The 22,177-nt window shown below is 39.3% G+C and overlaps 3 protein-coding genes and 1 non-coding gene across 4 annotated transcripts; 1 reads left to right on the forward strand and 3 right to left on the reverse strand.

The window, feature by feature from the left end:
- Positions 1 to 368: 368 nt before the first annotated feature.
- On the reverse strand, positions 369 to 1,328 carry ATPD (F-type H+-transporting ATPase subunit delta). The gene has a single exon (XM_012234284.4). The coding sequence runs from the start codon at positions 1,174 to 1,176 to the stop codon at positions 430 to 432; it is 747 nt and encodes a 248-aa protein (XP_012089674.1). The 5' UTR covers positions 1,177 to 1,328; the 3' UTR covers positions 369 to 429.
- Positions 1,329 to 2,725: 1,397 nt separating this feature from the next.
- On the forward strand, positions 2,726 to 3,277 carry LOC149493693 (uncharacterized). Its single transcript, XM_089726310.1, has one exon. The coding sequence runs from the start codon at positions 2,726 to 2,728 to the stop codon at positions 3,275 to 3,277; it is 552 nt and encodes a 183-aa protein (XP_089582436.1).
- A 6,272-nt stretch (positions 3,278 to 9,549) lies between these two features.
- Positions 9,550 to 13,591, reverse strand: LOC149493694 (uncharacterized). Its single transcript, XM_089726311.1, has 3 exons — positions 11,653 to 13,591; positions 11,462 to 11,545; positions 9,550 to 11,306 (listed from the first exon to the last, which is right to left on the reverse strand). Exons 1-3 carry the CDS (start codon positions 13,589 to 13,591, stop codon positions 9,550 to 9,552), a joined length of 3,780 nt encoding a protein of 1,259 aa, XP_089582437.1.
- Positions 13,592 to 20,052: 6,461 nt separating this feature from the next.
- On the reverse strand, positions 20,053 to 21,841 carry LOC105648033 (transcription termination factor MTERF4, chloroplastic). Its single transcript, XR_016322409.1, has one exon. It is a non-coding gene; the product is annotated as a transcription termination factor MTERF4, chloroplastic (transcript).
- Between the last annotated feature and the right edge of the window lie 336 nt (positions 21,842 to 22,177).

The following is a 22,177-nucleotide window of genomic DNA, read 5'->3' on the forward strand; positions in this document are numbered from 1 at the left end:
TTAAAAGGGTGTCTCCATTACTAGAAATATCACTAAAAAAAATCAAATGAGCAATATGAGAGAGTTACACGCTTTTTCTAAATTTCTACTTTAACTTTTGTAAATTTTATGAAATTGAACACGATATCAACAGAATTTCAAAAATCAAAAGCATAAGCGCTTGCGTGAGAACCTTTACCAACCTACGAAAAGCCCACGACTAATTTACTACCTAAATAGAAAGCTTGTTTTCAGATGAGGAAATGCATTTCAGAAAAAAGCACCAAAATTGCATTTTTGTTTGAATTTTGATATCCTTTATCAATCAAAATATCATATAATAAATTACAGTCACATCAAAAAATTGAAGCATCTCAAAATACAATCTCTGATAAAATTGAGACATTATATTATATTTAAAATAAAAAGCACATTACACAAAAAAAAGAATCATACAAGTTGAATATCACCCAATTCAAGCTGAGCAGCTATTTCCTCCAACTGTTTCTTCACACTCAGATCAATCAGCTTAGACCCTGAGCTTCCAAATCTAACGGTAAACCCAGCCACCAAGCTTGGATCAATTACAGTCTTAATCCTCACATTCTTAGCTCCTGTCAGTTTCTGCACTTGCTTCGCTATCTGCGCCAAGTGCTGCGACTCCAGTTTCACAACCGAAGTCACAGTCGCAAGCTCCGTATCGGTTATTTTGTTATAAACCAGTTCGAATTCCTTTACAATTTCTTTTGCCAAATCGATGCGTTTCGCGTCAATCAGGATGTTCAGGAAATTTGCCGTGTGTGGCTGCAGCGCTAATGACTTGGCGATTTCGTCTACCACTTCTCGTTTCTTCTCCACGCTGATTGTTGGATTGCTGAAGAAATCCACCACCTGTGGATCGGAGAAGAGCTTCTCGATTTTTTCTATGTCGGCGGCGGTTGAGTCTAGAGTGTTGTTTGATTTCGCAACGTCTGCTAGAGCTGCCGCGTAACTTGCTGCCGCAGTGGCTGACATTTTTGCTCCGGTGGCACCGCCTCCACGTGCGCGGTGGGCGGTGGTGGAAGAGAGGTTGAAAGAGGGGAAAGTGGAAGAGAAGGAGAGGCTCAGAGGTTTTTGAGAGGAAAGGGTTTTTGAGAGTCGTGCAGATGGTGGGATTTTGGATTGAAGTGAAATCGGCGTGTTCTGGAGAGCGGCCATTGCCGGTGGTTGTGGTGGTTATGAGAAGGCGGAGAGAAAGAGAGCAGACTTGTTTATTCTTAGTGAGAATAATTTGGCGTTGAAAATGGCTATGGTAGAGAAAGAGAGTTTTGATATAATTGGACGATGGAGATTTGAGGAATGGAAGAATGGACGGTGAAGGAAGTGTGTGTTATCTAGTGAGTGGAGAACCATAGCCACTTAGATACGAAGGAGATAAGGAAAATTGACAAAAAGTACCTAGGTGTGGTAGTACGGCTTAAATATATTAATTTTTGTGGTTAGTTTTACTTCCTTTTTTTTTTAAAAAGAAAATATAATTAAATCACCTAAATTATAACAAATATTTCTTTTTACCCTTGATCTTACCTAATCGCTCTAATCTAATTGGGTCACTGTGATCCCTAGATTATGGCACCCAAAACCATAAATATAACCTTGAGTGGTTTTAGAGAGATAAATAGGTGATAATTGGAAAAAAAAACGTAATTTTTAAAGGAAATTTATTCATTAAATACATATTTCAAGAAGCAATGATTCTTTTTTGCTTTGGCCATGTTGGCAATTTCAACAATTATAATAGATGTTAGATGTTACAGTAACTATCAACTGTTAGATATTAGTTGTTGGTAGTTAGTTGTTTATATAGTGTTTTAAGATAAGTGTTTGATTATTTGTTTAATATAAAAAGATAAAAAAGGATAAGCTAATAGAGAACAAGACAAAGAAAAGTAATAGGCACAAGCTTAATAAAAAATTTATAAAATGCTAAACATGGATGAAAATAACGTTTCATGAAACATTGCCTCAAACTCTAAACGTTAGGATAGATGTGATATTACCGAATACAATAATTAATTAAAACAATGTTTTAACTCGATCAAAACAGTAAACACTACTCAAACGCTCTTGCCGAATAGAGCCTTTATCACATAATTAATTATAAATATTATTGAAAATGATAACAGAGTATTAATTTTAATCTTTTAAAAGTTGATTTTTGGCATCATTATGTCTATTGGTCATGGTTAAAATTGAGTCAAACTAATGAAAATAATTTACCCATACTTTTTCATACCTTAAAATTAATAAGATTTTTATAAATTAATGAGATGTTTATATTTTGGTTAAAATTTGTATATTGAGTTTAGGCTTAAAAGTTTTTATTAAAAGGATTCATATGTTACTATTTAAATCCTTTTATATAAACTAAAAAGATATTCATATGCTAATTTACAATGTTTAGGGGTTGTTGAATCCTTACATCATAATTTTGTTATTAGTTAAAATAAAATAAATTAAAGATTTTGTTTTTAAGGCTTAATTTCAAAAATAAAGAATTCTCAATTTCAATTTTATTTTATTTTTTAAAAAACTTCATTTATTTTTCTTTTTCAGTTTGGAGGAAGTTAAAAAGACCAAGTCAATTCTGAGGTCAAATTGCTCGAAAGATGTGAGTTACATATACAATAAAGTACATAAATTAATACTATCTTGTGTTATGCATGTGTAGCTCTCTTGTTTTGTGCAAGTTTTGTCCCAATTTTGTATGGTGGCTCTAGGATTTGGTACTGAACTGAATCTTTCGAATCTATCTTTGGCTGATGACGAAAATGCTTCTGTGGATGTTCAACCAACTGTGGTTGCAAAGCCAGTGGAGGATTATAGCCTGTGCTTAGTCGGGAGGCTTCTCACAGATAAGATGGTCAATTATGGTGCCATGAAAAGTACGTTAGCAGGGATTTGGAGGCCTAGTCGGGGAGTATGCGTGACTGAGATTGATCCACGAGTTTTTGTGTTCCAATTTTTTCATCACATAGACTTTAACAGGGTCTGGAATGGAGGTCCTTGGATTTTTAATAATAACTTGTTGATATTGCAGAAGATTCCTCTTGATGTTGAACCTTCCACTATCCCTCTTTACTTTACTCAAATGTGGGTGCAACTTCACGACCTGCCTCAAGGTTTGATGTCAGAAGGAGTGGCAAGGCAGGTGGGGAATTTCATAGGAGAGTTTGTGAAATATGACCCTAAGAATGATGTAGGTAGTTGGAGGCAATTCATGAAGCTTCGGGTATCACTAGATGTGCGTAAGCCTTGAAATGGTGGAAGAAAGTTCGTAGTTCGGATGGTTCGATTTGTAAAGTGAATTTTAAATACGAAAAGCTCCTTACATTCTATTTCATCTATGGTTGTTTGGGACATAATGAACAGTTTTGTGAAACGTTATTTCATATTAATGAAAGTGAGATTCAAAAAGGATGGGGTAGTTGGCTACAGGCGGCAATAAGGCAATCTTCAGCTGAGTATGACGATAAGCGGTGGTTTCGTGATCCCACTAGTGCTTCGATAGTTCTGGAATATGAAAGGAAAGATCAGTCTGTTGTGAGGTCCCTCCAACATGTGAGACCCACACAAGTTTGAAGAAAAGAAAAAAAAAAAAAAAGAAGGAAATATTAATCACGTGTTGTTTTTGTTAGTCAAAGAAAAAAAAATAAGGAAGGACGCGTTTTGTTTAAAAGTTCAAAGACGGTTGTACCTACAAAATGAAAATGGATGCGTTAATTGCGCAAACGCATTGATTAACGCATCCACTTCTCCTATAAATAGGAGAAGTTTTCTTCAACCTAAACGTAGAAAAACAAATAGAATAGGAATACACAATTAAGTATAGAAAATTTTAGGAAAGGGTTCCTAAAATTGGGTAAGAAAGAAAATAGTGAGGATTGTATTTTTTGGGGTGTTTTTGGAAAACACTTAGAGTACCACTATTTTTGTAATCTCTTTTGTACCTACTATTTTTAGTGGAAGAATTATTCGGAGTTTTTGTCCCGTGGACGTAGCCCATAACAGTTGATAGGTGAATCATGTAAATCTCGGTGTCCTTATTTTTCATCTGGCATTTACGGTAATTATTTAATTTTTACCGTGGTTATTATTTGCAGTGGATTCGATAGTCAATATCCAATATGTAATCATTGGAGCATTTTTCCACGGGCGCTACTCGGGATAAGTTATAATCACAACAACTGATATCAGATCCTTTGGTTGGTAAATTCTGTCAATTTTCTACAAAGTTACTATTCACGTGAATAGTAAATTTCGTGAAAAGTAAAATTTTGTCAGCTTCAGAATTCGACATGGCTAACGACGGGGCAATGATCAAATTGACGGATTCGAATTATTCAATGTGGAGATCCAAAATGGAGGACTACCTCAATTGCAAAGATCTGTACGATCCAATTGAAGGTGACAGTGCAAAGCTGGAAGAAATGAAAGAAAGGCAGTGGGAGAAATTAAAAAAGCATACATTGGGTACAATACACCAATGGATAGATGCTAGCCTGTACAACTATGTGAGAAATGAAAAAGATCCCCAAGTTCTCTAGAAGAAATTAGAGTATATGTACGAGGCCACGAATGCTCAAGGAAAGTCTTCATGATGCGTAAAGTCATGAACTTGAAGCTGTCAGAGGGACAATCAATTACACAACACCTGAACGATTGAAGGACTCGTAACTGAGTTAGCAGTTAGCGGTATGTCCTTAGAAGACGAGATGCAAGCATGCCTACTGTTGGGATCTCTACCAGATAGTTGGGATACTCTCGTGGTATCATTGAGTAACTCAGCTCCAAATGGTGTGGTAACGATGTATATGGTAATGAATAGACTACTCAATGAAGAACTATGAAGAAAAGATGTTGCCAATACCAGTTCACAAGCCCTTGTCACAGAGAATAGGGGCCGGAGCAAGAGTAGAGGTCCAAGGCATGTAAAGCCAGGAGGTAGATCCAAGTCCAGAGAGATGAGAAAATGTTACCATTGCGGTAAGGAGGGTCATCTCAAAAGAAATTGTCGTTTACTCAAACAGGATAATGTAGACCGAAGACAGGAGAATGATAGAAATACATCTGCTACAGTCTCAGGAGAAGATGGTGAGGTGACTTTAGTCACTCGTGATGCAGATTGTTGTCATGTTGGAGATGCAGATACCGAGTGGATAGTAGACTATGGTGCTTCATACCACTGTGCTCCAAAAAGGGAATACTTTTCCACTTATAAAGCAGGAGACTTTGGCACTATTAAAATGGGAAATAATAGTGTCTCGCAAGTGGTGGGAATCAGTGATATCTACATAAAAACAAGTGTCGGGTGCTCATTAACGCTTAAAAATGTGAGACATATTCCCGATCTTCAGTTTAACCTGTCGTATGTGAGTGTACTGGACAAGGAAGGCTATCACCATCATACAGGTGACGGTAATTGGAAACTCACCAAAGGATCTTTGGTGGTGGCGAGAGGAAAATTATGTTGCTCGCTGTACAAGACGCACGCAATAATATGTGCGGGACAACTGAATACAGTTGCAAATGATGCTTCACCAAATTTGTGGCATAGGCGGCTGGCGCACGTTAGTGAGAAAGGGTTGAATATGTTGGCTAAGAAGTCCCTCATACCATTAGCCAAAGGTAAAATAAACCCTTGTGATTATTGTTTATTTGGGAAGCAACATCGTGTCTCATTTTTGAAAAGCTCTAGACGGAGAGACAACAAATTGGAGTTGGTACACTCTGATGTATGTGGTCCCATGGAGGTAGAATCACTTGGAGGAAGTAGGTATTTTCTTACCTTCATTGATGATTTCTCACGGAAAACATGAATATATTTGTTGCGCACAAAAGACCAAGTATTCAAGCACTTTCAGCAATTCCATGCGATGGTGGAAAGGGAGACTGGAGTGGCATTGAAATATTTGCGCACGGATAATGGTGGTGAATATATCTCTAACGAGTTTAGAGATTATTGTAGTCAGCACGGTATCAGGCATGAAAAGACAGTTCCTGGTACGCCTCAACACAACGGCGTTGCTGAACGGATGAATCGCACCATTGTTGAGAGAGTCAGATCCATGCTCAAAATGACCAACTTACTTAAGCCATTTTGGGGAGAAGCTGTCAATACTGCTGTCTCCCTAATCAACTGACTACCTTCAGCACCTCTGGATTTTGATATACCGGAGAAGGTCTGGACAGGTAGAAATATTTCATACTCTCACCTGAGGGTATTTGGCTGCAAGACATTTATGCATGTTCCGAAGGAGCAGAGATCAAAGCTTGATGACAAGTCAGTTCCTTGCACTTTTGTTGGTTATGGAGACGAAGAGTTTGGCTATAGGTTATGGGACCCAACGAAAAAGAAAGTTGTCAGGAGCCGAAATGTAGTATTCCACGAGAATGAGATCGTGGCAGAAACAACTTGTGAAGAATCCACAAGTGATGGTGTTGTTGATATTACACCAGAAAGCATTCCTACAGATGATGTCACAGGAGGAGGAATGCCAGAATCAGAACAAGAAGAAGAAGAAGAGCCAGTCATAGGGGATCAAGAGACAATTGTAGATGATAACAGTGATGCAGAGGGTGTTGAGCAAGGGGAGCTAGAGAACCCCATTCCACTAGAAGGAGTTGAACCTCAGTTAAGAAGGTCAACCAAAGAACGCCAAACATCTACAAGGTACCCTAGTTCTGATTACATTTTGATTACTGATGAGGGGGAGCCAGAGAGCTTCCATGATGTGCAATCTTGCAAAGACAGAGATTGCTAGAAAAAGGCCATGCAAGAAGAGATCAATTCTTTAAAAAAGAATGACACATATGAGCTGGTGAAACTTCCAGAAGGGAAGAGAACACTCAAGAACAAATGGGTGTACAAACTGAAGAAAGATGATGGCAACCTAGTGAGATACAAAGCTCGATTGGTCGTCAAAGGCTTTACTCAAAAGAATGGTATTAACTTTGATGAGATTTTTTCACCAGTTGTGAAAATGAGTTCTATTCGAGTTGTGCTAGGTCTTGTAGCCAATTTGAATCTTGAGTTAGAGAATCTTGATGTAAAGATCGCATTCTTGCATGGGGATCTAGAGGAAGAAATCTATATGGAACAACCAGAAGGATTCAAGGTCAAAGGAAAAGAGGATATGGTTTGTCGCTTGAAGAAAAGCTTGTACGGGTTGAAACAAGCACCGCGACAATGGTATAAAAAGTTTGATTCTTTCATGGTGACACATTGGGAAGCAGATCCTTGTGTATATGTTCAGAAATTCCCTGATGGTAAATTTATTATCCTTCTCTTATATGTTGATGATATGCTAATTATTGGACCAGATGCACATATGATTAGCAAGTTAAAGAGTGATTTGTCAAAAGCATTTGACATGAAGGATTTGGGATCGGCAAGGCGAATTCTCGGAATGGAGATTATCTGAGACAGAAAGTCCTGCAAGTTATGGTTATCGCAGGAAAAATATATTGAACGAGTTCTAGAGAGTTTCAATATGAAGAATGCTAAACCAGTTAGCACTCCGCTTGCCGCTCACTTCAAGTTGAGTAAGAAATCCTACCCATCAATAGAGAAAGAAAAAGGAGATATGTCAAATGTTCCATATTCTTCAGCAGTCGAAAGTTTGATGTACGCAATGGTGTGTACAAGACCAGATATCACTCATGTAGTTGGCGTTGTGAGCCGATTTCTGTCAAATCCCCAGAAGACACATTGAGAAGCAGTAAAGTGGATTTTCAGATACCTGAGAGGAACTTCAAACTTATGTTTAACTTTTGGAGGTGAAAAGTTTGCACTTGTTGGTTACACAGATGCAGATATGGCCGGTGATCTTGATGAAAGAAAATCTACATCAGGATACCTATTTACATTCTCAGGGGGAGCTATTTCATGGCAGTTAAGATTATAAAAATGTGTTTCGTTATCAACGACTGAAGTAGAGTACGTTGCAGCAACGGAAGCTGGAAAGGAAATGCTTTGGTTAAAGCGATTCTTTCAAGAATTGGGTGTGCAGCAGGAAGAATATATAGTTTATTGTGATAGTCAAAGTGCATTAGACTTGAGCAAAAATACTATGTATCATGCATGAACGAAACACATTGATGTAAGATATCATTGGCTTAGATCTGCCATTGAAGAGAAGCAGTTTCAGTTGCGAAAGATCCACACAAACAGAAATGATGCGGATATATTGACAAAGGTTGTTCCGAAGGAGAAGTTCGAACTGTGTGTCAAAGCGGCAGGAATGGAGAGTTCCACCATGTAGTCTGGAGGGGGAGAATTGTTGTGAGGTCCCTCCAACATGTGAGACCCAAGTTTGAAGAAAAGAAAAAAAAAAAGAAGGAAACAACAATCACGTGTTGTTTTTGTAGTCAAAGAAAAAAAAAAAAGGAAGGACACGTTTTGTTTAAAAGTTCAAAGACGGTTGTACCTACAAAATGAAAATGGATGCGTTAATTGCACAAACGCATTGATTAACGCATCCACTTCTCCTGTAAATAGGAGAAGTTTTCTTCAACCTAAACGTACAAAAACAAATAGAATAGGAATACACAATTAAGTGTAAAAAATTTTAGGAAAGGGTTCCTAAAATTGGGAAAGAGAGAAAATAGTGAGGATTGTATTTTTTGGGGTGTTTTTGGGAAACACTTAGAGTACTACTATTTTTGTAATCTCTTTTGTACCTACTATTTTTAGTGGAAGAATTATTCGGAGTTTTTGTCCCATGGACATAACCCATAACAGTTGAAGGGTGAACCACGTAAATCTCAGTGTCCTTATTTTTCAACTGGCATTTACGGTAATTATTTAATTTTTACCGTGGTTATTATTTGTAGTGGATTCGATCGTCAATATCCAATACGTAATTATTGGAGCATTTTTCCGCGGGCGCTATTCAGGATAAGTTATAATCCCTACACAGTCCCAGTCGATAGCTATGGAGAAATTTTCGGATTCTGCCCAAGTAGTTCATATGCGTATGTCAATTGAGATTCATAGTCCTCTGGAAGTTGGTTCTCCTACAATTAATGGGAGGGTTAATGGGTTGGGCTTGAGATCCTTATTGAGTAATGAGGATGAGGATGCTGAGTTGGATATAGGGGAAGGAAAGAAATGTCCAAGGGTGGGCCGCAGCGTAGAAGTGTTTCATGAACCAATGCAAACAGCTGATGGTGAAGGGGAGGTTATGGGCCCTTTACAGGCCGATATTTCCTATGATACCCATAATGAATTACCGGTGGGACCTGTAAGCCAAGCCCACCGAGAACCATGAGTTGCATAAGCTAGAACTGCTTGGGCCTTGGCAACCCCCAGGCAGTGTTGGCTCTTTATGAGCTAGTTCGTCGCCATAAGCCAGAGTTTCTTTTCCTCGTAGAAACTTTGGTTGATAGAAGAAAAATAGAGGAAATAAGGATGCGTATAGGATTTGAAGGTGCGTTTGTGGTTGATTGTGTGGGACATAGTAGTGGTCTTGCTCTCTTGTGGAGATTTCAGTCCCATGTTTTTTTTTTTTTGAAGAAAGCTGGAATATATTAATCATCCAAACTTAAAATAGATATTACAAAGGGAGGGAAATCATGTGACCACTCCCCCACATTCGACAATGTTCTAGATGCTTGGGCAAGCCCATGAGCAATCTCGTTTGACGAACGATAAATATGTCTAAACTTAACTTCACTTCTAATCCGTGAAGAAATCTGACAAATAGAATAGATAATATCACCAAATACAGTACCATCCAAATAAGACTTGTCATTTAGTGCATTTATCACCATCAAGTTGTCGCTTTCGACAACTAATTTGCTCCATCCTTTTCCTTCCAGCCAGCTTAAAGCTTCTTTGACTGCCATAGCCTCAGCTTCCTTTGGCCTTAAGCCCGTTCCAAACCTGCCAATCTTCAATCCCAGCACAGCTCCATTACTGTCTCTTACTACCACTCCAAATCCAGCACAAGAGTCGCCCACTGTCCCTGCCGCATCGACATTAACTTTAACCCAGTTAAGTTCAGGTCGCTGCCATTTAATCACAGTGGCAGGACGTCTTCCCACAACAGCAGTTGCCTTCGACCAATCCTCAATAAACCTCCACGCCCTCATCCATATAGCCATAGCCGATGGAAATTGTTGCTTCCATATCACATTATTGCGAGAATTCCAAATTTGCCAGCACACAGTCAATGCCATTACTGCATCCTTGTCATTAAAAATACGAAAAATTTGACTAAGCCATTCCTGAAAAGAGTTCACAATAGGCGAGTACCAACCTAAGAAAGAAGCTTGCCAAACTTGCTTTGAGAAAGAGCAATTAACCAGTAAATGAAGATCATTCTCATCACACTGACTACATAATGGGCAATGAGATGGAACCACCACTCTTTTTTTTCTTAGTTGATCACGAGTTGGTAGGATGCCATTAACTACTCTCCAGATAAAATTAGTGACCTGTGGTGGTGCTCTGATTTTCCATAATCGACTCCACACATTAACTGGATTTGAAGGCACAACTTGATGGGATTTTACTGTGAGAGCTTTATATGCTGACTTCACTGAGTAATTACCTCTCTCTTCAAACCTCCAAGCAACTGCATCTACTGCTCCAGCAATCAAAGGAGTACGCAAATTGAGATCAGCATCACGAGCATTAAATGTGTCCCTTATAAGCTGTAAATTCCACCGGCCATTATCAATCAAATCATGGACATAATAGACACCAAATCTAGGATCAAACGGAGTAGTAATGAAAGGACTAACAACATCCCTTAGCCACGGCTCAGTCCAAATAGCAATTCGTTCGCCTCCTCCCACCTTCCAGTAAAACCCCTTTTTGATAATCTCCTGGCTCTCCCGAATGCTGCTCCAAAGATAGCTTGGGTTACTACCCAAAGGAGCTTCCAGAAACGTATAGTTGGCATAATACCTTGCCTTTAAGAGTCTGGAAACAAGAGAATTGGGTTCCTTCAACAGTTTCCACCCAATCTTCCCAAGAAGGGCAATATTGAACTCCCTTAGCTGCTTGAATGCAAGTCCTCCGGCTTGTTTATCCCGACAAAGGCGCTCCCAACTCATCCAGTGAATACCATGATTATTTTCTGTCGTACCCCACCAAAATCGACACATTATCTTCTCAAGTGCCTCACAAAGAGATTTGGGGAATAAGAATAACATCATAACATAATTCGGTATCGCTTGGAGAACCGTCTTCAAGAGAATTTCTTTGCCAGACTTAGATAACTTCTTTGCCTTCCATGAGTTTAGCTTCTTCCATACACGGTCCTTAAGATAGCCAAACACTTTTTATTTCGCCCAATCGACATAGGAAGTCCCAGATAAGTGCCAAGATCATCATGCTCCCGAACTTGTAACAGAGAACAAATATCCAATCTTATGGTAGCTTCGGTGTTAGGACTAAAATAAATCAAAGACTTATTAAAATTAATTGCCTGACCTGATGCTAATTCATAGTCCTGCAACAATAATCTAACCGTCTGAGCTTCATTCAAGGTGGCCTTAAAGAACAAAACACTATCATCTGCAAAGAACAGATGCGACACAGTTGGAGCTCCAGAAATCACTTTAATCCCATGAATAGAGCCCAATCTCTCTCTAGCTTGAATCAATCGGGACAAAACTTCAGACAGATAATGAATAAGTATGGACTTAAGGGGTCCCCCTGCCGTAATCCACTCTCTGGAATAATAGGACCAATAGAGCTCCCTTGTTGCAACACTTTATAAGATACTGAAGAGATACAAAAATTAATCAAATCAACCCACTTCTCGCTAAAACCCATCTTCACCATTACTGCTTTTAAAAAACCCCATTCAAGTCTATCATAGGCTTTACTAATATCTATTTTTAGGGCAGCAAATCCGACCCGACCATGCTTTCGAGCTCTCAAATAATGAAGAGATTCAAAAGCGATTATTGAATTGTCCTGGATATGCCTTCCTCCCACAAAAGCACTCTGAGTGGGAGAAATAACATGAGGAAGAATCGCTTTCAGCCTATTCGCATACATCTTCGCTATGATCTTGTAAAGCACTTGGCACAAAGCAATTGGGCGAAAATCAGCCATACTCTCAGGAGTTTGCTTTTTTGGAACTAAAATTAACACTGTTTCGTTCAATTCAATAGGAAACGTACCTGAATTTGCACAAGCAATACAAAAGGTCATCACGTCAGTTCCAATAATATTCCAATGTCGCTGATAAAATCCTGGGTTCAGACCATCGCAACCAGGAGATTTGTCGCAACTCATGCTAAAAACAGCCTGCTTCACTTCTTCTGCTGAAAAAGGTTCCTCAAGCAACTGATTATCATCCTCAGACACACATCGAGGAACCAGGCTAATAATATTATCTGGGGAACACGCCTGTGCTGAGTATAAATCCACAAAATAATGCAAGATCACCTCACTAAGCCCTGTATCCCAATTCTGCCACTCCCCATTCACATCTTTCAGCTGCTCAATTCGATTTCTCTTTTGTCTAGCAGATGCCTTAGCATGGAAAAAACGTGTGTTTTGATTACCCCCTTGCAGCCAATCTTCCTTTGCCCTTTGTTTCCAGAATAGCTCACGTTGCATATATATTTCAGCGATCCTTGCTCTAGCCTGTAGAAAGTTTTGACGATCCAACGGTGATCTCCTACCTCTCAATTGCTTTAATTTGTGTCTACACTCATCCAGCTCCACTTTAAATTTGCATCGATATTTCTGCCCCCACTCATCAAGAAATTTACTACAAATCGCAAGTTTCTCAACTAGATTAACACCTCCATGAAGTCTCCAACAATCCTCAACCACCTGATGACATTCTGGCTCCCTAGACCAGTGGTTCTCATAGCGGAACAAATGCACTCTCTGCCGGGGAACATAAACTTGAACTTGGATAAATAAAGGTAAATGGTCAGAAGTAGTTAAGTCAAGGACCAACCCTTTAGACATACGGAACAAATGCCGCCATCCCTCAGAGACTAGACATCGATCAAGCTTAGCTTCCACATGGTCAGTCCCTACCCGACCATTATCCCAAGTGAACTGGTATCCGTCTAATTTTAAGTCCGAGAGATCAGCTCTCATAACAGCATTTTGGAATCCATGGAGTAAATTTGCCGGCTGTGGAAGGCCACCTCTCTTCTCAGAATTATATAAGATGTCATTGAAGTCCCCAACGCAAACCCATGGGAGAGTAGAAACCAAAGCAAGGTCACCCAACAAACCCCAAGTTTCATGCCTTCTACTTCTATTAGCCTGCCCATAGAAGCCTGTTAACCGCCAAGGCTCCAGCCTTTGAACAACCACTTTCACATCAATGAAATGAGGAGAAGAGCCTAATATAGTTACACTGCTAACCCCCTTCCATAAAAGAGCCAGCCCGCCTCTGTGACCATTACTATCGACTGCATAAGAATCATCATATTCTAATAAGGACTGTATTTCATTAACTTTATTTGAATTACAAATTGTCTCAACAAGAAAAATAAAATTAGGACGCTTTTCACAAACTATCTGTCGCAAATTCTGAACTGCCTTGGTATTACCGAGCCCTCGGCAGTTCCAACTTAACAGACTCATTGCTGTCGGCGGGCCTGAGTACCAGAACCCGCCGCTTTCCCGTTTTTTGGATCCTTGAAAGACTCATGTTGTTGGTCCGTTGAAGACCCATATTCTGTATTGATATCTTGGGCTATAGAACTCTCCTCCTCTTGGCCCTTTCTTTTTCTCTTTGGATCATTCATTAAAATACCATCTACTACACTTGAATCCAAATTCTCATCCACAATCGTTGCATGATCTCCTTCCTTATGAACTCCCACATTCACGCCTACATTGGAGGTTTGTTGCAAAAAATAAGGAGATTGCATCCCACCCATCATGGACTCTCCAAAATTGTGTCGTCGTACCCCTGGGCTCCGATCTCCGTTTCTATGAGCGTCGCCGTGTCCAACATAGCCTTCATCGCTAAGCCATTTTGCCCCTGTTGAGAGCTGTGAACGTCGTGGATTAGCTCTTAGATGGGGACCAAACTTCCTAATCATTGGAGCTTCATCATTCAATACCGGCAAAGGACAAAATTTCTCACTATGCCCTATTATACCACAAATGAAGCAAAACCCAGGAATTCGTTCATACTCGAGGTGGACCCAAAACCAGTTCGAATTGTTCTCCTGCCTCAACTTCAATGCTTCACGAATGGGTTTATTGATATCCCATTTAACACGAACCCGAAGATATCCTCTCTTCTTTGTGAAATTCTCAGGGTCAGTCTTCACAAAGATCCCCAAATCATTCGCCAACCTTTCTAACACATAATCTGACTTATATCCAGGGCGTAAACCATACAGGTGAATCCATAAATACAATCCATTCAACGGTACCTCATAGGGATGGGTAAACCCCTCCATTCTATCCAGGATAAGAAGTTGGTTGTTGAAAGTCCATGGGCACATATCGAGGGCTCGCTCCATATCAATTTTGTGGTAAAACTGAAAGGTATAGATCCCCCCTTCTAACTCCCTGATCAGCATCCCCATGACTGGTTTCATTAACGAAGCTAATGTCAATTTCATAGCCATAAAATTGATGGATCTGTCTGATATAAATCGACCCACCAAACAAAGATTAGGGTTAGTGTCCTCCTCCTCCTCTGTGCTAATCTCATCTGCCTTAAAAATAATACCCTCATCACTATCGTCGTCGACGGAGAGATTAATCATATCGACGGAAAGATTGTCAGCCTCCATTCAAAGGAAAAAGAAACTTGCGAGTAAGCAAGACGATATACTTCTCTTACGAGAGACGAAAAGAACTTGCGAGTAAGCAAGACTTTCAAACCCTTCCAGTCCCATGTTAAGTTGCTTTCCTTTAATGCTCACTTTATGGATGCTTGTGTTACTATGGATAGGGATGGCCCATGGAGGTTAACTGGGTTCTATAGATATCCGGAGAGGAGTCATAGTAGTGATTCTTGGGCACTTATTAGACAACTTTGATTGACTTCTACATTGCCATGGGTAATAATTGGTGATTTTAATGATCTTCTTTTCTTAATTTGGATGATAAGAGGGGAGGGGCTGATTATCCTTCATCTTTATTGCGTGGTTTTAGGGAAGCGGTGGATGAATGTCAGTTGCATGATATTCCTATGATGGGCTACCCTTATACATGGGCTAGATGGCGGGGGAATAATAGAATAGAGGAGAGGTTGGACCGGGCCTTGGTTAGTCTGGATTGGATGGAACGGTATACAAGCTGTACTGTCGTGAATTTGGTTTCGTCAGTATCGGATCACTCCCCTATTCAGCTCAGAATCAAAGCCATGGATTTTCATAAAAGGGAATCCGTCTTTTGATTCGAGAATGCCTGGGTCCAAGAGCCGGATTTTATTTCTTTTACCTCCTCTGTGTGGCAATCTAATATGCATTTGGATCTAGTTTCGCAAATAAAAGAAACAGGGTGTCAGTTTGCTAGCTAGGGCAGAGATTTAACGACACGATTGCGTTAGGATATAAAGAAACTGACGAGTGAAATGGAGGTGTTGAGGGCAGATTGTAGTGATGCTGTGCCAAGCAAGTTTACTCAGGTGCATGATGATTTAAATAGATTATTGTTGCATCAAGAAATTTATTGGAAACAGCGTGCGAAAGTCCATTGGCTTCAAGCTGGGGATTCGAACAGTAAGTTCTTTCATAAAACTGCCTCTGGTCGCAAGCGTCAAAACACCGTAACTCAGTTGAGGGATTTTGGTGGTAATCTTATTGAGGAGGCGGAAGGCTTAAAGAACATTATCGGAGCTTACTTTTTGGAATTATACGCAGGTACTGATGCGGATTATGGTGGGGTTGTTAACCAAGTTCAGCCGTCGATTCTACCTGATGATAATGAGATGTTAATGGCGCCTTTTAGTGATGAAGTGTTCAAATGCGCGATTTTCCAGATGCACCCCAATAAAGCGGTTGGTCTAGATGGAATGAATCCATTGTTCTATCAAAAATTATGGAGTGTTGTTGGGCCTAATGTGGTGCGCTCTTGTAAGCAGTGGATTCAATGTGGGGAGTTCCCTCCAAGGGTCAATGACACTACGATAGTGCTTATTCCTAAAGTTTCTAGCCCGGACACAATTAAGGACTTTCGATCGATTTCGCTATGTAATGTGGTGTACAAAATTGTGTCTAAGGTGTTGGTGAACCGTCTTAAGGTGGTGCTGCATGAAGTGGTTTCGGACTCACAGTCTGCGTTCATCCCAGGCAGGCTGATTCCGGATAATGTGTTGATTGCTTTTGAACCGATTCATTCTATGAAGAGGCAGGTTCAGGGTCAGAGGGGGGTACGGGAGCTCTAAAAATAGACATGTCCAAGGCATATGATCGGATCCAATGGGGTTATTTGCAAGCGATTATGGAGAAAATGGATTTTTGTCCTGCATGGGTTCGGTTGATCATGCAATGTGTTTCTTCGGTCCGACATACCGTTACTTTTAATGGTATTCGTGTAGGCTCTATTATTCCGCAAAGAAGGCTCCGTCAAGGAGACTCCCTTTCGCCATACCTTTTTATTCTCTGTGCTGATGGGTTATCTGCGCTTTTGAGGAAAGCCGAAAGTAGATGTGACGGATGTAAGGTAAAAAGAGCAGCTCCTAGTGTCTCTCATCTGTTCTTTGCTGAGGATAGCTTTTTGTTTTTTTAATGCTACTATGGTAGAGAGTACTAAGGTGAAGAGTATTCTCCATCAATATGAACGAACCTCGGGACAAGCGGTCAACTTTAATAAGTTGGGAATGTTTTTTTAGCTCTGATGTGAATCACGATCTCAAACTGCTATTTGTGGCACTTTAGGAGTTCATAATTCTACAGATCACAGTAAGTACTTGGGGTTACCGTCATTAACTGGTAGGAAAAAGAAGGCGGTCTTTGCTTATCTTAGGGGTTGATTATGGAGGGTTATCCAAAATTGGAACGGTAGGACCCTGTCAAAAGCCAGCAAGGAAGTATTGATAAAAGCAGTAGGGCAAGCAATTCCTACCTATTGTATGGGAGTTTTTCTCCTTCCGGTTATGTTACTGGATGAACTCCAGAAAATGCTTAATAGTTTTTGGTGGGGGTCTAATGGGGAGAGAAGGGGTGGCATCCATTGGCTTAAATGGGACAGTTTGTGTGCCTAAGGTGGAGGGGGCTTGGGATTCAGGGATCTAGCTAGCTTTAACTTGGCTCTTCTTGGCAAGCAAGGATGGAGGCTTGTTACTAACTCTACTTCTCTTGTAGCAAGAATTTTCAAAGCAAAATACTACCCATGAGGGGATTTTATGGGAACTCCTTTAGGGACTAACCCAAGTTTTGCGTGGAGAAGTATCTTCCAAGGAGCTGCTACGGAATGGTGTTAGATGGCGAATTGGGAATGGTGCAGGCTTGAATATATGGAAGGAACCATGGATAAACTCGGATGTTTCTTTTTATGTGGATTCGCCTGTCTTAAGATGGGTTTGAGGATTTAACAGTGGCGGATTTGAAGGAACCAGTGGGTAATGGTTGGAATAAGTTTCTTGTGCAGGGACTGTTTGAGCCTGCTGTTGCTGGGTCCATTTTGGCAACTCCAATAAGTTATGTAACAAGAGAAGACCATCTCATTTGGCATTGGTCGAAATGAGGGTCTTACGAGGTAAAGAATGCTTATCGTATTGCTGCCCAGGATCAGCTTAGTGTCTTTTTTGTAGGACATGGTTCTTTGTGGAAAAAGGTTTGGAATCTCCCTATGCCCCCCGAAAGTTCGTCATTTTTTTTGGCGTGCATGCAGGGACCTTCTTCCTACAAAAGTGAGGCTGAATCAACGAGGAGTTCATGTCTATGCTGCCTGTGATGTCTATGGATTAGAGGAGAACACTTTCATGTCCTGGTTGGATGTCCTATAGCACAGGAGTGTCACTCTCAGTTTGGGGTCCAAGGCAGGATGAAGAGATTTCGTCCTTTGTGGACTGGTTTGGCAAGCTTGCAGGGGAGTTGGATTTGCAGAAGCTTGGGGATATATGTGTCATGCTGTGGTATTGTTGGTATAACAGGAATAATCTTCTGTGGAGTAAAGAACAAATTGCTCCTCAGCAACTTATCATGCAGGTTCAGCACTTTACCTCGGACTGGCAAGCTGCTAGTGGAACGCAGATTGGTGATTCGGGTCTGGGAAGAGGCGAGCTTGTGGGATGGATTCCGCCAGCAGATGGGTTTCTTAAAGGCAATATTGATGCAGCATGTATGGAGGATGGGAGTGGCTTTAGCTTTGCCGCGATTTTCAGGTACTCAGGTGGCCAGTTTGTTACAGCTATTTCTGGTCAGTTCTTGGGTATTCGGTCAGCACGATATGCAGAAGCTATGGGGCTGAAGGAAGTTTTGTCTTGGCTTAAGCAACGGGCATTGCGTTCAGTGGTTCTTGAAATGGATGCCCAAGAGGTGGTCAGGGCTTTGGGTTCGCACATGATGATGATGGATTCTTCAGAGTTTGGGCTGCTGATTGATGACTGCAAGCAATTAATGGTGGATTCTGCTGTAGCTGATGTCATTTGGGTGAAGAGACGAGCAAACAATGCCGCTCATTATTTAGCAAAAGTGGCTTGTTTAGAAGCTAGTTTCAAGATTTGGAATGTGTTACCAAATCATATTTGTTCTATTGTTATCTCTGATTCAATTTTCTAATAATATTATCCTTTTTCACAAAAAAAAAAAAAAAAAAAAAAAAGGGCCAAGTCAATTCTTGAGTTTGTTTGGAGCCGCTGACACCGTCTAAGTATAGGCACAAAAAGGGCTGGCCACCAATATTTTTGCCAAATACCAAAACAACTTAAATATCGAATGTAGTTTTATCTTCAAGAAAATAAAAATACAAAATATATTGTTATTACTTTTAGGAGTGTGCAAAACATCGATTAAATTCAATCAAAAACCAAATAGACTGATTTCAGTTGGATAAGTCTACTCAAAAGGAATTCGATTTTTTTTCGGCTTAATCTGTTTGAACCGAATTTATTGGTGATTCGACTTGGTTTTATAGAAACCAATTTGTTAGACTTAAGAAACTAATTTATTATACTTAAGACCGACCAATCCTAGTAGTTCGGTTTGACTCAATTTAGTTCAAATACCAATTTCATTCCGTTCTATTTTGGTCGGTAAAGTTCAGTTTTACATTTTTTAGTCTTAATTAAGTTTGAACTAGCCAATTGCTCACCTAATGGCCGAGCTAGAAATACTTTTCTGTGCAGTCATTTATTTAATTTGATTTTTAGTAGATTAAAAATTCTAAAATTTTTCACTTAATATATACTTTTTAAATGTTGAATTATATGCTGTGGCACCGCCCCTGTGCTCACCCCTAACTACTTTCCATGAATTTAAAAATAGAAGAACAATACCTTGACAAATTCGTTTCTTGAAAAATCAATAATCTCAAACTACTCAAAACATCGTTTAGAAGGTACAGGTTGAAATTTAAATAGAAAAAGAATAATACCCTGATAAAAAATTGATTGACCAAAACCAATTAAGACTTATTCGCTAAAATTTTCATATATTATCATACTTAATGGCAAACAGAAAAAAAAAAAAAAAAAGGTTTCCTCCTTGACAAGGAAAAAGGAAAATATGGAAGATTTGCTCTTTGTTTCATCTCTTCGCGGACAGGGATGGATTGAAAAATTTGCAAAGACCACATATTTCAATCAATTATTGCAGAAGCAAAGGGAACTGCAGAAAGAAATAAATCCATAGATGTTCTAAAGAGAGACAGAGAGATGAAAATGAATTGTCTCCTTATAGGATGCTCCCAAGGCAAACATCCCTAAGAAAGCAAGTGCGAAACAAATCTATCAATATCAGTTTTGCAGTCTGCAGGTTATATAGTTGAGTTAAGACTAAGAACCAGTAACCCATTCATATGAACTGTTTTTTGGTTACTGAGGCAATCTTTATAAGATATATAACAGTTGTTATTAACAAATTAAAAAAAAAAAAAAATGATCTGTCAACAAAATCAAATATAATAGGCAGCAAGAATAGAATCAAAGGTTTAATATATTTGAAGTCAAAATTAGTAACATTAAATGAATACATTGACATAACTCGCAAATTATTATAGAGAAACAGTGTGCCTGTAAAGTATTTCATCATCACTCTCCTCTTCCTCATCTGACACAACCTCATAAACTGGTAATTCTAATTTCCCACCCATAGAGAACGATGGGACAAGACTCTCAGGTTCAATATAATCACCTTGCAATCTTTCCTCAAATCTCTGGTCACTACAATTAAGGAACCAATTCAATGAGCATCTGATCCACTTGCTTTTCAGCTTCTGGTACCTTGGCTTTATTCTGGATTCTAGACTATAAGTAAAATATTCAGGGAAATCCACGAGCTCTTTCAATGGCCTCCCCATTTCACTCTTGTAAAAGTAATAGCTATTTTTCATAAGAGGAATTCTCAATGCAACTAACTGCGGACATTTTACAACCATCTTTGCTACATCCTCAGATGGGATTCCTCTGCCCAAAAGGAACTCAACAGTTTTCATGACCACATTTTGGTTAAGACTCACAATCTGTGGCATCTTCTCTATCACTTGTGAAAACCCTTCAGGATTGATTTTGAGCTTCAAGCTGAAGAAATACTGCTGCGAAGATAACTTAGCTTTCAAAGGCAATCCAAGAATTTGCGGATACTGTGCTATTAATGAAGGCAGTGATTCCTTACTGATTCCAAAACTAACTAAGCAATCCACATTCAGCTTAACAGTCTCTTCAAGATCATAACCAAGTAAATATGCCCTCTTCTCCAGCATTCTCGCTACTATTTTCTTTGGCAAACCCAAAGAAACCAAATAATCAACAAGTGGCTTAATCATAGTTCCTACCCTCATCCCTAAAAAGTATGGATACTGTGTCACCATCGGGCCGATATCTCTAGGATTAACGCCAATGCTTACAAGATAAGCCACAGAAGTACTCATGGTTCCTTCAAGCTTAAATCCGAGAAGCTCAGGATACTTTTGCAAAACATACCCAATATCCTGTTTCTCCACGTCTAGCCCACGAAGAAACCTAACAGCAGGCATAAGCTCAACTACAACGCTAGCGTGCAACACTTGTGGATAATTCTTAATAAACTCCCCAAGTTTGGGCCTGCTAATGCCAACCTTTTCCAAATAACCCAGCACAGGTATCATATTTTTCCTTACACTACATCCTAGCATTAAAGGGTACTCGTTAATATCATCAATCGTTAATCCTAGCTTCTGCAAGAACTCAACACGCTCCTTCATCACCTCCACAGTTGATGGAAGCTCTAAGTTTTCTAATTCATCAGGAATTATCCCCAAAGACTTAAGGTAATCACATATTATAACACGATTTACAAGCTTTTCTCTTTTGCCTTGTACCATACCCCAGGTGACCGAAGGCATCTCATACTCAGGGGACTTTGAGGTCTGTGTTGAAAATGGAGCACAAAATTGCAAAACCCTAAAAGGGTTTTCCAGATTTCTGAGACACGGGTCTTTTGGGGTTTTGATTAAAGACGATATCGAAGTGGGTTTTCTGGAAAACTGACGTGGAGCAATAGAATTGATGAATAAAGTTAAAGACTTTCCCCTTCTATGCGAGGATAAACTCATGTCGTCTAAAGTGCATGGAAAAGGAAACTGAATTGGAGTTAAAACGAACAAGAATCTGATTTAATTGATTTTGTTTAGTAGATTTTCTTTTATAAAAATGAGAAAGGAGGGGTTACCTCAATTTGCAGACTTAGAAAGAAAGCGACCACATCCCTTGAAACTTGAACGAGTGTTGTTGTTGACTTGTTGGGAGCAAATTGGCCGAGGTGTTATAACGGCAGAGGTTATGGGAAAGCTGATCATTTTTGGGGCTAAACCTACAAAAAATAAAACTACAAAAATTTTTCAAAACAATTAGAAAATAGAGTTTTGTATTCAAATTCATCAGTTTTCTATTTGAAAAATTAGAAAATATTTTTCCAAAATTTAATTAAGGTTTGGAAAACAATTTTAAGTTATTTTTCACAAATTTTCTTTATAATAAAAAACATGTTTTCCAACTTTTTTTATTTAAAAAAAATTATATTTTCACAATTTATAATATTTATAAATAATTTTTCTGAAAAATAT

This window comes from Jatropha curcas, chromosome 9, assembly GCF_041381405.1.
Source record: "Jatropha curcas cultivar XTBG-Jc1 chromosome 9, XTBG_Jcur_1.0, whole genome shotgun sequence".
Taxonomy (NCBI): domain Eukaryota; kingdom Viridiplantae; phylum Streptophyta; class Magnoliopsida; order Malpighiales; family Euphorbiaceae; genus Jatropha; species Jatropha curcas.